Here is a 13,955-nt window from a genome sequence, read left to right as displayed (position 1 = left end):
AACTTGTTTCATATGCAACAATAGATCAAAGAATTGTAACACCCTTATAATTTACACCACTGGGTCTTTCAACTCTGTAACATCAATACCTATAAGTGCCCAAACCACAGAAAGCATTGTACTGTTTAATGAAACATGTATCCAATTTTATTTTAAACCAATGGATAGCTCACCTTGTAAATGAAACAATGCCCTAAGTACAGCAAATAATCACCTACTTTACTCACCTTTTTGAAATTATTTATATATCAAATCCCTGAAAGCATTTAAAAGAATTGAAACTTTATAGGTGTATATCCATCACTGAGCAGAGATATACAACAGCCTTATGCTCACCAAATTAAGCAAGTCTTTATTATACCCAGTATTTTTGGGCAGATTAAATTTTACAAATGTTAAAGTTCTATCTGAAAAGTAGTTCAGGATCAAGCATGCATATCTTCAGTTACCTGGGGCCAAGAAAATCAAGTCTTTTTTTAAAACTAAAATATTTGTCTATTTGTGGAAACAAGTGATCATACAGTAACTTTAGTAAAAAAAAGTAAGCTAAATCATACCAAAAAAAAAAAAACCTACAGGTTAAATTCTCCTTACCATTTCTTTCTTGTTTTTAGCCAAAGTTTCCCTTGGGAGGTTTCTTTGTCTGCTCTGAGACTCAGCTCTAGAAATATAATCTGCAACTGTGACTGTTAAAGATGAGAAAAAAATTACAGGTGTTGAAAAAATATTTCTGAAGTTTATGGATAAAGAGTAATTTCACTATTAAACTAATGGTGGGTCACCCAATTTCAAATTTTTAAGCTGGGTACCACCTTCAACCAAAAACAAAGCTTGACAAATTTGCCTATAATTTTATTTCTGAAAGAAAATTTCAAGCTGGAAATAAGAGGAAATCTAGATAACTCCTCTTTTCCAAGAATTCAGCTATTTCCTTCTGGATGAATCTAAGGTTGTGGGACAAATATGGTGTCCAAAATCACAACCAAGAATAAGAAATGCAAATTCAGTGTTCTAAGCCCCGATAAGTGTTTGCAATTTGTGGGGGTGGGAAAATGGAACAAAGTTGGTACAGATCATGATATAATATACTTAATTTGAAAATTTCAAAGATTTATTCATGTCAGTTTTGGTTTTTAAAGAGAAAAAAAAAATAGCCACATGTAGTATTCTGATTTAACCATCTGATTTAAGTGCAAACTAACAAAAGGTAACAAATGACCACCCTAAAGATGTAGAAAATGATCTGGCTGGCAACAGGGCCAGTGTGAATTAATTCAGTGACCAGCCCCACCTCCCCAATTTGCTAGTCTTGCTAGGGACGAATGTGTGCTTTTGCAAAAGAAGGGGAAGCACCCTAGTGTTAAAGTGAAATAAATGACCTCTTTTCAACAGGTATTATGGGGCTGGCCTCACTATTCTCATCTCGATTTCTCTTTAAGGACTTGAAATAATTCATTGATTTGAAACAATATCAAAATAATCACCTTTCAAGTTAACTTTTCCATTGCACACAGTAATCCCTGGTATGTAAAAATATAGTGTAAATATATTATGGGAACAAGTTAATTATGTAAAGAATAAAAAGATACTAGGTATGGGGAAAATTAAGTCTCAAGTTCAAATTCTATGAAACTAAATCATTTTGAGATAATAAACTGGACAGTATATACAATTCATTTTGCTTAAGTATGAATTAATGTAGTAACATAAAGATCCAAAAACCTCGGCACCATTACTGAAATTAATCTTTTAAAATCATAAAGAAACAACTTAAATCGGGACTTAAAATCTAAAACACTAGACATTTCAAATCTAAAACTGCTTTTACCAAATTATAAGTAAGCTCATTTCTTTTCAATTGTTTATCATTCAAATTAAAGAATTTATAAATACATTTAATAATTTACAGTACTGGGAAGGGGATGTTATCATAATCCACTTCATTATGATAACTACATACACAGTGACCAAACCATTTTGACAATCACACTAGCTAGTCTGGGGAGCAGCACAATGAATACTTTGCTTCCATAGTTCATCCCTGGCTGATACCTGAAGAAACTGACCCCTACACCTGGAAACCCTGCTGGCACAGACAAGCATAAAACTAAATTTGTCTTTAAACAATTCTTAAACCTTCCCATCCACTATATAAACAGTTGGAATAATACACTTCATTGTAGTTATCAGTTAAATTAAGAGCCATCATTAAATATTAACAGGCACTTAGCTGCAGTACTCTCTCCCAGCAAATAAAAGGGAGACAAAAGAAACATTGGTCAGTTAAAAAAACAAACACGTGTATCCAGCTAGCCCTTATAATACAAGCTTCTTAAAACTTCAATACAGACTAGTAACATCTTCACAGTTATCTACAAAAATACAATTTGTGTAGTAAAACTTGGACTCCAGAATTTCCTCTCAAGGGTCCAAGGCTCAGCTGACAACACTGTATCAACATTCTAAATGTAGTAAAAGCATATTCAGTGCCTAATTTATACTAAGAGTAACAAATTTTGAGCAAAATGGGAAATCAAATCATGGTGTTTTTAAGAAAACACTGATTGAACTTTAGAGGCTGCCTCCCCTACAACTGCTGCTCAAAACATGGAGAAACAGTTTAGCACTTCTTTCAACCGTTTTTTGTTTTTGATTTTTTTGGGGGGGTGGGGGGTGGGGCGCAACTAGGAATGGAATCCCAAAGAGCAGACAGAGTTCAACAGGAATAGATGCAGGATAGCAATTATTGAAAATTCCTAGTCAAGGTTCAGTTAATACCATTTAGAAATATCTGCTCTTCCTGCAATACATCTTACATTTTTAGACCTGTTATGGACTAAAACCACTATTTGCCTAACAATTTATTCCATGTTAAGACCCCACTGATAGCCTGAATTTTCTTATTTCTAAAGTAGACCCAGAAAATACATATTTACTGTTGTGCCATCTTCAAAAAAATGAAAGGTATACAATCTCATCTAAAATACATTCATTTCCGAAACTAAAGGAGGGAAAGAATGGAAAAGGAAAAAATAAACATTTTCTGGATACTTTCTATTTTGTGGGTCTCTTCCTTTTCAAATTTCCAATTATCTTTTTTTCTTTTTTTGGTATTGGGGATCGAACTCGGGACCTTGCGCTTGCGAGGCAGGCGGCAAAACCACTGAGCTAAATCCCCAGCCCTCCAATTATCTTTAAAACATGAACTTTCCAGAATGGGAAACTAATACCTTTTTCACTAGTTCTCCCAAATCTCACTGCACAAACTTAACACTGAAGATGCAAGCATTCATATTATCTGGGGTAAACACATGAAAAAATTGTTTTGGAAAGAATGCAAAATTGATTAGTTTGAAAGGGGTTTATTTGTGGTGCACACAATTTCTTCATGGTGAATATACATATGACTCTCTGTACACAGGAATTGGAATTATGCTCAAGATAATATACATAGAAAACAAGTTTCTTTGCAGTTACTAAAATTATGACTACATAACACTGAAAGTAAATATTAATTTTAGTTAGTAAGTGTAAAGGAAAAGGCATCACACTACAATAAAAAATACAGCATGCATTTCAAGTATTAGGAAGATACAAATATTTTTCTTTTTTTAATTGAACTGTGGGCTTTACAATTCCCATGAAAATGAGGTGCTGAATTGATATATAGTAAGCAGGCACCATGCAAAAAGCTGCCCAGTTTTGCCAATCAACCTCAGTTACAATCTACAACCAAGTCCCTGGGATGGCAAGCCCCAACTCAAGTGTGAAGAATCTGACAAGTGAATGAAGCAATAGTCTTCTCAACAGTATTTTCATATAAAACATTAAGACACATCAGTTCGGTCAGACTTAAGACTAGTTACTAAACATTTACACTGAGAGAAGAATGCATTTTCACTTTAATAGTAGTCTTATTAGTTGAATAAACATCTGTGCAAAGTAAGTTTTTAACGTATATACACACGTGTACATGTAAATATATTTACAACACAGACACATGACATTTTTCTTTTCATGCTTGTGACCTGATGTCAACAGGTCCACTCAAGTTACCTGGCTGTCTATCTTCTGCCTGACCCCTGAAACGACGCCTGCGGCTACGATTGCGTCGCTGGGGTTTTTTTTCACTATCATCTGTAATTGCAAAGTTTACCATGAACTATTCTGACAAAATAAGCAAGCCAGAAACAAAAAGTATCTTTCTTTTTTCAAAACATGGAAAAGAAACTTTAAACATCAAAAATAAAATATACAGTACTGACAGGATACACACTTGTAGCTTAAAGGATTCCAAGTAGATAAAAGACAGATTTGATTCAAATTCTCAGACTTAAATTACCATCACTCAGGGATAAAGTTTTCCCCTTGAATATCATTTGGGTTTAGCCCTTTGGAAATTCATGCTCACTCTTGGTATACGTATTTTCAATAGTAGTGTTTATAATAATTTTACATAGGCAAGCTGAAAGCCCAATTTTAATTTGAGGACAATAAGAGCAGTTTGGTATTTGTACCAACTTAATGGCATCAAAGGGCAATTTAATGAACTCTCCACTCTCAAATAATTTAACTGACATATCTGAGAACTAGACAGACAAGTTATCTACCTTGAAGTAAACATTAAGAAAAAGTCATTTTCGAATTGCATACTTTTGAAAAGTTTCATACATTAATATTAGTTTTTATATATATAACTGTATACATATCTTTTCTCTAAGTGCTTACATACCTAGCCCATTTTCATTAACAGAAGCCGTGTCAGATTCAGTCATTCCATCCATCAGAACAGTATCTTCATCAGTCCTTCGTCTACGAGACCGCCTACGACGGTTAGTACTGTGATGAGATTCGCTGGCATCAGTGTCTGCAGTCTGATCTGATTCTGTATTATCAAGTAAGCTGTATGGATTGCTGTCTGGATCTTTGAGCACTATATTCATGTCAGAGGCAAGAAATATTTATTTAAGAGTGCTGTAGTTATGAATGCTTTTTGATATATATTGAACTATATCAATTACTGTTAAACTTCAATCTCCTCCCAATTAAAAATAAACTGTCTTCAAATAAAATGTTTTCTGTCTGATCAGTTTACCTGGAAAATAACAAAAGATGATTATGAAAAAAACTAAAATGAAAAATTTTAAAACAAAAGCACAAACGTAAGCTTCCTAAGATTTCCTTTGACGTTTTGAAAATATATATATCCATATCCATGGGGTTCAGTCACAAATCATGAATTACTTGGGGGGGAAAAAGTACTGTAATATAGACCCTTTTTTCATGTCATTATTCCCCAAATAGAGTGTAACAACTATTTTCAGGACATTTATGTTATTTAAGGTATTATGGGTAATCTAGAGATGACGGAAAATACACAGGAGGATGTGCTTAAGTGCATTCAAATCCTATGTCACCCTGTATAAGAGACCTGAGCATCTTCAAATGTTGGTATCTGTAAGAGGTCCTGGAACCAATCACCCACCGATATTGAGAGATGACTCTAATTAGGAAATAGGTATTACTATTCAAGTTCACAACAAGGTATTTCTGCCCAAAGGCTAGAGAAAAGTGAAAAATAAATATTCAGCTAATATGAATTAATTCTGAGAGCTTCTGTCTTCTTTATGAAGTTCGAGGTGACTGCTACTCCTTTGTGTGGATGTTAACGCACTACTTCCAAATAATATTCAGCACCTATACTCCATGACATAATAGAAACAAGCAATCAGGAGAAACCAAGACATAGCAGCAAACTAAATAGGGTTGAAATTCTAACTGGTTACAGAAAGGATAATGTTGTTTTTTTGTTTTGGTTTCTTTTGGTACCAGGGATTGAACTTGGGACCTTGCACTTGCGAGGCAGGCACCGGAACCACTGAGCTAAATCCCCGGCCCAGGATAATGTTGAAATGAATGTTGACTTGTACTCCAACTCCAGAAACAAAGCATGAAGACAGAGTGAAGGTGAGAAAGGAAGAGTGTTTCAAAATACAATTCAAGGAAAATACTCATCTTACCTATGTGCATTTATTGCCTCCGACAAATTATAGAAGAAATTCACCTAATCACGATTTTTCCTTCCTAAGTTTCCTTTGGTAACAGCTAGCAAGCTAGCATCTTTGCAAAAGACACTAAGTTTATCCATTAATCAAACACTAAAGTACATTTATTTTGCAATTGAGCACACTGTAATTTTGTAACACTTAGAAACAGGGCAATGTATTAAAATATAAAAACTACTTTCCTGAAAGCCTGTAAAACTTTACTTGTTAGAACTAAATCTGTAATTTTTTTAAAACTTCCCGTAATTTCATGATTTCAGTTGTTATGACTTGTAAGTACACTTAGCATATATTTAACATATACATGCATAACTTCTTATAATATTTAATATACTATATAAGCTTGAATGTATTACATTAAGAAAAATGTGGTATTCTTAAAGGAGTATAATAAATACAGAAAAGCTGTATCCTTGAAATAATCTACCCCCATGTATCCCTGTCAGTTCTCCTTTCTAGCTCATTTTGCTCAGAAAGAACATCCTAGCCAGCTCTTATAACTCCATATAACTTTAAAAATTTTAAAAATTTCAAAAAGACACAAAAGTTTGTACACCTCAAATCTTTAATAGTTATCTATACATGCCTCTTTATAGCCCAATTCCTCAAATTTTTTCCTAAGTGTTGCCTCTACAATTTTCAATTTTAAGTACAAAAAAGTAGTATTTAGATCTCACTGGGCATTAGAATTCTCTGGGTCTGGCTAGTAAAGAGACATAAACTCAAAAATTCTAAGGAAAAATAATTACAATTACATAAGCCGTACCAAACTGAAAGGATAAACACCTGACCCTCAAAATACTAACACCAAGACAGTGATGGCGATTCTTTGAGAACTTTCAATGACAAACAGCCCACTGTGCACATGTGCCATTTGTTCACTACCACTTCACTAAGAAAATCAGCCTCCCAAAAAAGTTCTGACATGAAAATTTTTAAGTAAACCTTTAATGAGAAACACTCTTCAAGGCCTTTCCTACACTGATTGCTATATAGTCCACTACTCTCTATTTGACAATTGAGTGGAAATAGAAGCTTCCAAATATGGCTGGCCTATAGTGATAAATTAACTTTCTTACAATTAAACTCTCTAGAAAAATGGATGCTGACATAGTATATAAAAGACTACCAGAACTGATGGAGGATTTGCCACCACGTGGTCCACCTCGACCTCGACCCCCTGAAACACTTCTGCCTCTTCCTCCCGGGCGTCTCCTGCTGTCACGCTGATGTCGGCTCTCTCGATCATCTTCTCCTGCCAATGACCAATCACTCAGCTCATCTTTACGTTCAGATTCTGTTTCAGAGGGGTTAGACAGCTCAGAATTTGTACCTTGGGGAAGAAGAGAACATAAAGCAGTTAAGAATCCTATTTTTTTAAAAAGTGATTAAATTTTTAAAAAATTATTTTCTATTAAATATCATAAGAGCACACTAATAGCCTGATTCAAAGAAAACTAAATGAAAATTAAAAGCAAATGGGAGACTGAGTGTGGTCACATATGTCTGTAACCCCAGCATTCTGGAAGGCTGAGGCAGGAGGATCACAAGTTTAAGCTCAGCCTGGACAAATTTGTGAGACTCTGTCTCAAAATAAAAAACAAAAAAGTTGCTGGGCATGCAGCTCAGTGTAAAAGGCCATGGGTTCAATCCCCAGCATCACCAAAGGGAGAGGAAAAAAAGAAATGTATTGGCCCGGGGATTTAGCTCAGTGATTCCACCACCTGACTCTCAAGAGCAAGGGTCCTGAGTTCGATCCCCAGTACCAAAAAAAAAAAAAAAGAAAAGAAATAGAAATGTATTAACTGAGGGATCAAGTATAAATATTATATCTACTAGTCAAGACAGATTTTTAAATGAATTGCTTTGATGTAGAGTCAAAAGGACAATTTCAAAAAACACAAGAATGTATTTAATATGGAGATTTGCAAAAAATTTCTGGCCATTTGCATGTTTTAATAACTGAAATTATTAGTACAAGAAATATTAACTAGTAACATCTGAAAGCAAACTGAAAAATATGGGAAAATAGTTTTCATTATATAGTGCAGTGATTCCACCATTATATACACTGATTGCTGTGGAATCTTTTAGAACTTTCAATTATACAAACAGCCCACTGCAGTATGCATGCCAAAGGTTTGTCACCACTGCTCTAGGGTGTGCTTTCACATTTTAAACATCTCTGCAATCAAAACATTTCTCATCATTGATAACACAAGCCAGAAGTATATTTTTCAGCAATTGTACATAAAATATGTCCTACTGCCTCAAATTAGAATAAGGTATTTGAGAATACTGGACAATTTTAAGATTTCTGAGAAGACATCTCTCATCTGACAACAGAATCAGAGCTATGACCAGTGTGGGATGAAATTTCAGCATGACTTGTGAAAATTTTCTATTTTATCTTTCTACAATATTCATTCCCACTCATTCTTTGTTGGTTCTGGCATGCCACTTCCCTCATAACCTAGGTCAATTTCTAGTTTCAGACCACTTAAGTGAAAACAAATTCTCTTTCCTTATTTTTAAAAAAGTAGTATATATCTATCATACAGTTTTATAATTACACTGTTCTTTTTCCTGTGAAATTACTTCAAAACTGGTCTATGATGTAAAATGAGAACTCCAGATCTTGTTAGTTCTAAATGTCCCCAAATGCCTAGTAACATTTACATAACAATTTTCTCTTGATAAATTTGAGTAATTTTATAGTTAATTTCCTAATATTTCATGAAATACCTGTAAGATGCTTGTACTTAAAACTCTAGTCATTGGACAATAAAAGCAAAACACAAAAATCTTTGTGGGCATAAAATTAAATGAGTGCAGGAAATAAATTATAAACTTTAATGAAGGAGTTATAAACTTCCTTTCTCTTTCAAAGGTAACTGCAATACGTCCCTTTTTCTCCATGTGCTACTAAAATATGAATATCACTTGTCAATTATAGAAGAATGGATTAAATAATCACCTGGAAGTACATTTTAGAAAAAATAGATCGTTTCTATTATTCATTCTCAATTCTTAAGTGGGGATGAGAATCTAACTGAAGGGACTGAATCTTCCTTAACACTCATTTCTCCAAATGACAAATAACATTTTATTAAGTGGATGGCATGGACTGTTCCTGTTTCACGAATACTTAAAAAAAACAACTCTGAGTATGTATGAATGTCTGATTTTACAAATCTACTTACTCTGCCTGAAAAGAATACCAAAATTGGGAGGTAAGGACCTTCCGAACTCTCATTTATTTAACCCAAGGTCACAAGCACAGAAATTCTTCCACTAGTTTAACCTAAATCTAGTATTCATTTCCAGTGGGTAAGACTGAGGTTTAAAGAAAAAGTCAATGAATTGGCTAGTGCTCATCTTTATTCATATTTAATGCCTTAAGTGTTTTTGGTTTCACAAAAAACACATTACAACTATGACTAAAGTTAAGGCCCATCAAGATAAGGAGAGAACAGAATCTTTCTTAGAGTCTCTAAAAGAAAATTAGACCAGCTGGGTACAGTGGCATCCTCCTATACTCCCAGCTAAGCAGCTTCCTCACTAGGGGGCTGACCCAGAAGGATCAAGAGTTCCACTGGGTCGGGGATTTAGCTCAGTGGTTCTGCCGCCTGCCTCACGAGTGAGCATAAAGACCAGAGTTCGATCCTGGGTACCAAAAAAAAAAAAAGAGTTCCAGGCCAGCCTGGACAACACAGCAAGACCTCCATCTCAAAAAAACATTTAGTCTAGTGAGCCAAGGTTCAACTTTGACCTACAAGATTATTAGTGTTCTTCTTGGCTCTATAATTTATTATAGTGTCAACAGGAAACAAATACTCTTAAATAAAAATCGCTGTAAATATTTCAACCTCTCAATTTTGAAAAACAAACTCACAATTCAAGGAACTGTTTTTAAAGCTTTAAAAATGATTTATAACACTAATCAAATTCTAAATAACTCTCACAATTTAAAACAAATTTTAACCAAATTTCAAATCAGACTTCCCCCTCTCTATAATGTCTAAAGTCATCAAGATGAATTTCAAGGTCATATATGCTAAACTTATGAGTTAAAAACACATTTTATCAAATCCAAGATGACATCAATTTTAAGGTATATTCTGGGGCCGGGGAGTTAGCTCAGTGGTTCCGCCGCCTGCCTCACAAGCCTAAGGACCCGAGTTCAAACCCCGGTACCAAAAAAAAAAGATATGCTCTGTGTGCCAAACAAACAGAGAATATGCTAAATTTGTGTCACCCAAGTTAGGGCACATACCAACTCGAGATGCTACATTAAGAAATATTTCTTTTTGCAAACACACAATTATAACCTATAAATCCTTCTAATAGAAAGAGTTTAAGAACATCTATAAACTCAAAATATCTTCTCAAATTCAATAGCTACTTCAAGAAATATGTTATTGGTTCTACAAAGATTCAGATGTAAGAGTGCCATCTACTGAACAATCCATTCCAAACAATGTTACTTTGCCATGATCCCATGAATTTATCTACTTTAGACAAAAGCATTTTGCCAGTGACCACTCATCAGTTTAAGTGGATTTCTTTCACAAAGACTAATAAAATTATTTGATAAATTCATCATTCATCATCCAAAAAGCCAGAATCTGATTATTTTTGTTATTTATGCTCCAAAAATTAAGAGTATATTCAACTTCTATTTTGGTTACTTGCATTGCCTTTTGTATTAAATTTAAAGAATACAGTAATAGTTTACAATTCTCAGTCCTCTGCATGGTGAAAATTTCTACATTTTACTGGAATTATACATTAAAACTTTAATGCAAGGTTTACTACAATAAAATACATCAAGAAAATAATAGAGAGGAGGATATGACACTAAAGGGAAAAGATACAGTACTTTTATCTTCCACCTCAGTAACAAATGAAAGAACAGTGTAAGTTTCATGGAACTCTAGCATCATTACATAATTCTTCAACCAGGAAATCTGGATCCAGAATCTGTACACCTCAAATTTATGGTTTCTGTTTTCCTTAAATACTATATATTTCTGCAAAGGTTTATGAGACATCTTCCCAAAACAGAATGGGCATTGGAAGGAGAGCAAAAAAGAAGGGGGGGGGGATCAAGTCATTGCTAAGATCCAAGACCAAATGTAGAAAAATGAAACAAGTCCAAAGGTGAAGAAAAATAAGTGAGAATTTAGGATTAGAGAATTGTTAACTATCACCACTCCACCAGCCCCTTCCTACTAGGGTTGGGACTCATCCACACCGTGAAATACATTTTATAAAAATGCTCACTTATAAAATTAGGTTCTGACTTTTCCTGTCTTTCATTTTGGTGAAACATTACATAAAAAATAATAACATGGTTTGTTAATGTAATAAGATCTGCTAAATGAGTCAAAGTATATTTTAAAAGCTACTAAAAATCTCCTATATGTAATCCTTGTCTAGTCATTAGCACTACTGTTCATTTTTACTATTCTTAGGGTATACTAGATGATAACTATTATAACCATTACTGGGCTTTTATTGGAAAATGTAGAAAACTGTGTTGGGGAAATGTTTGGAAAATAACTTTTATATATATTCATCCAAAATCTTTAGAACAAACAAGATTATGAACTGCCAACATAAAAATATGCTTCATTTCTTCAAAAATACACTACATAACTTCTTGGAAATGACAAACCTTTTACTGTCATTAATACATAAAGTTCACCATCACTACTAAGACATATACCTCAGACCTACTTTTCACCCTCAAAGCCAAGTTAGATTGGTAAACTAACTAATTATATGTAAAATGTGTTGGAGCACCTAAACGAAAACTAATACTACAAAAATAAAAAATGTTTTTTTTACCATAACCGGAGGTGTAATTAGGGCCCCGACGACCTCTGCCTCTTCCACTATAAGACCTAGAACCTTGTACAGAAGAGACGGTACTTTCATCAGTGGCACATCCTTTCTCTTTTTCAGGCCCTCTGGTGGAAGAAGGTCTGAAACCCATACCAATCTGTCGTAGCTGTTCATCAATCTGTAGGCGTTCCATTCTTAGCTGTTCCACTTCCTATAAACCAAATAAAAAAGGGTAAATCTTTTTCCATGTGATTTTTTTGTGTCTTCTTAAAACCTAGAACTAGAATTGTACTCCCTACTAAAGAAAAAAATCCATCGCCTTGGATAGTTACGTGGTAAAGCAGCACTGTATTCCTAGTTAACACAATTTACAAGATTATTTGCTGAATTCAACAAACATATATGAAAGGCCTTAGTGTGTGCCAACCACACCGTTATTAAGCACACAATATAAAAGGAGACATAAGACTCTCGTTTCTTCAGAGACATTTAACATAGTGTTAACTCATTCATTAAGTTGCTAACAAGTATACAGTTAGCAGATCTTTCCCTTGAAGAGTTAAAACTCTGCTAAATTAAAGCACAACTACTATCTATGAAGGTACTATTAATAAGCTACTTGTCCTATTAAAGCAATGACACCTGAGTTGTGACCTAAATAGATTAGTAAACTTGATTCAGAAACTGAAATCATGCAAGATATGAAAGTACAGCATCTAAAACGAAGTTCTTTACTAAAGTAAACAGAACACTGGAAGGTAAATTTGGAATACCAGTCTGAAATGAGACCGGTAAATACAGATAAAATTCAAAAACAAATGTTATCACCTGGGCACTTTCAACACATTACACAAGCAGCAATGATATGAGACTGGATGGAAAACACACTAGTAGAAGCAGAGCACACATGGGGATATTACTATATTTTAAACCAGAGAAAACAGGAACAAAGCCAAGAAAGAGTAGCAAATAAGAACGGTAATATTTACTATTTACAGGGGATTACTTTTCTTAAGTTCCCTTGCTCTTTACAGTTGCTCTAACAGTTAATTACCAAGTGGGAGATTCTACATTTGATCCCCATCAACACATGCAAACACACACACATGTACACAAAGAATTAAATGATATCTATGAGGATAGTACAGCTGATTCAGGTAAAAGTTAGCAAGGAAGCCTAACTTTACTCCTGGGTCTGTGTACCCTTTTTGTATAAAAAGTCTGAAAGTAATAACAAAAGATCTACTATAGAACACACAGGTATCTATCTAAGTGATGACATTCAAATTCAACAAACATTAAAGTGACCATTTCTTAAAACAATAAGGAAAGAAAGTTAAAAGCTCAGATTAAGAGGACAAAACAATGTACTGGAAAGCCATTTTATTATGGTAAAGTATATTCATTTTTTTCTTGTAATAAAAACTGGGCAAAACTGAAACTGAATTAAAGAGATGTAAAAATTTGAAACTTACTATCTAACAAATATGAAATGTTTAATGTGTGGACCTCTTCATTTGTTTGTAGTAAATAAAGAACAGTTACGTAGCAAATGCAGCAATGAGATGCAAAAATATAAACTGTATACAAACCTTTAGATAAGCAATATGATATTCTAAAAGAACTTGCACATTTCCAATGCTTTCTTTAGTGCCAACAAATACAAACGGAACCATCCCCTGTAAGAAAACACAATGTCCTCAGTACTTAATACTTTAACAAAGTTCTAGCCAGAATTTAAGATAGCATTATACAGGGCAGGGGATTTAGCTCAGTGGTGCTGCGCCTGCCTTGCAGGCCTAAGGTCCTGAGTTCAATCCCCATACCAAAAAAAAGATAGCATTATACAACTTGGAAAACTTTTATAAAGCAAACAGCAAATTATATCTACTAAACTTTGAGATTTGGGGGGCAGTGCTAAAATCAGTATGGTTAAAATATTCAGATTTTCAGTAAGTTGTTAAATTTCAGAAATCACTTTTTAATCACTAGGATTTCTTATTGCTAAGTGTGTAAGTATACAAATCACTAGGATTTGAT

At 34.0% G+C, this 13,955-nt stretch overlaps 1 protein-coding gene across 27 annotated transcripts in view; it reads right to left on the bottom strand.

Annotated features, from left to right (window-relative positions):
- Fxr1 (FMR1 autosomal homolog 1) overlaps nt 1-13,955 on the bottom strand; it is an 877,806-nt gene that overhangs the window by 815,285 nt on the left and 48,566 nt on the right. For 9 of the 27 annotated variants that reach the window (XM_087186580.1, XM_087186582.1, XM_087186581.1 and 6 more), the window contains exons 11-17: nt 13,508-13,594; nt 11,919-12,126; nt 7,195-7,398; nt 4,733-4,933; nt 4,057-4,137; nt 1,485-1,520; nt 595-686 (exon numbers count right to left, since the gene is read on the bottom strand). In XM_087186580.1, coding sequence (XP_087042706.1) covers nt 595-686; nt 1,485-1,520; nt 4,057-4,137; nt 4,733-4,933; nt 7,195-7,398; nt 11,919-12,126; nt 13,508-13,594 — 909 coding nt within the window. The remainder of the gene's footprint in view (nt 1-594; nt 687-1,484; nt 1,521-4,056; nt 4,138-4,732; nt 4,934-7,194; nt 7,399-11,918; nt 12,127-13,507; nt 13,595-13,955) is intronic. The other 18 variants (XM_087186587.1, XM_004834651.4, XM_087186590.1 and 15 more) reach the window with 14 other exon arrangements.

This window comes from Heterocephalus glaber, unplaced genomic scaffold (assembly GCF_053883595.1).
Source record: "Heterocephalus glaber isolate CG9 unplaced genomic scaffold, H.glaber_assembly_v1.0 deba00001504, whole genome shotgun sequence".
In the NCBI taxonomy this organism is placed as follows: Eukaryota; Metazoa; Chordata; class Mammalia; order Rodentia; family Bathyergidae; genus Heterocephalus; species Heterocephalus glaber.
The sequence above is the reverse complement of the archived record's forward strand: the minus strand, read 5'-3'. Positions and strand labels throughout refer to the sequence as shown.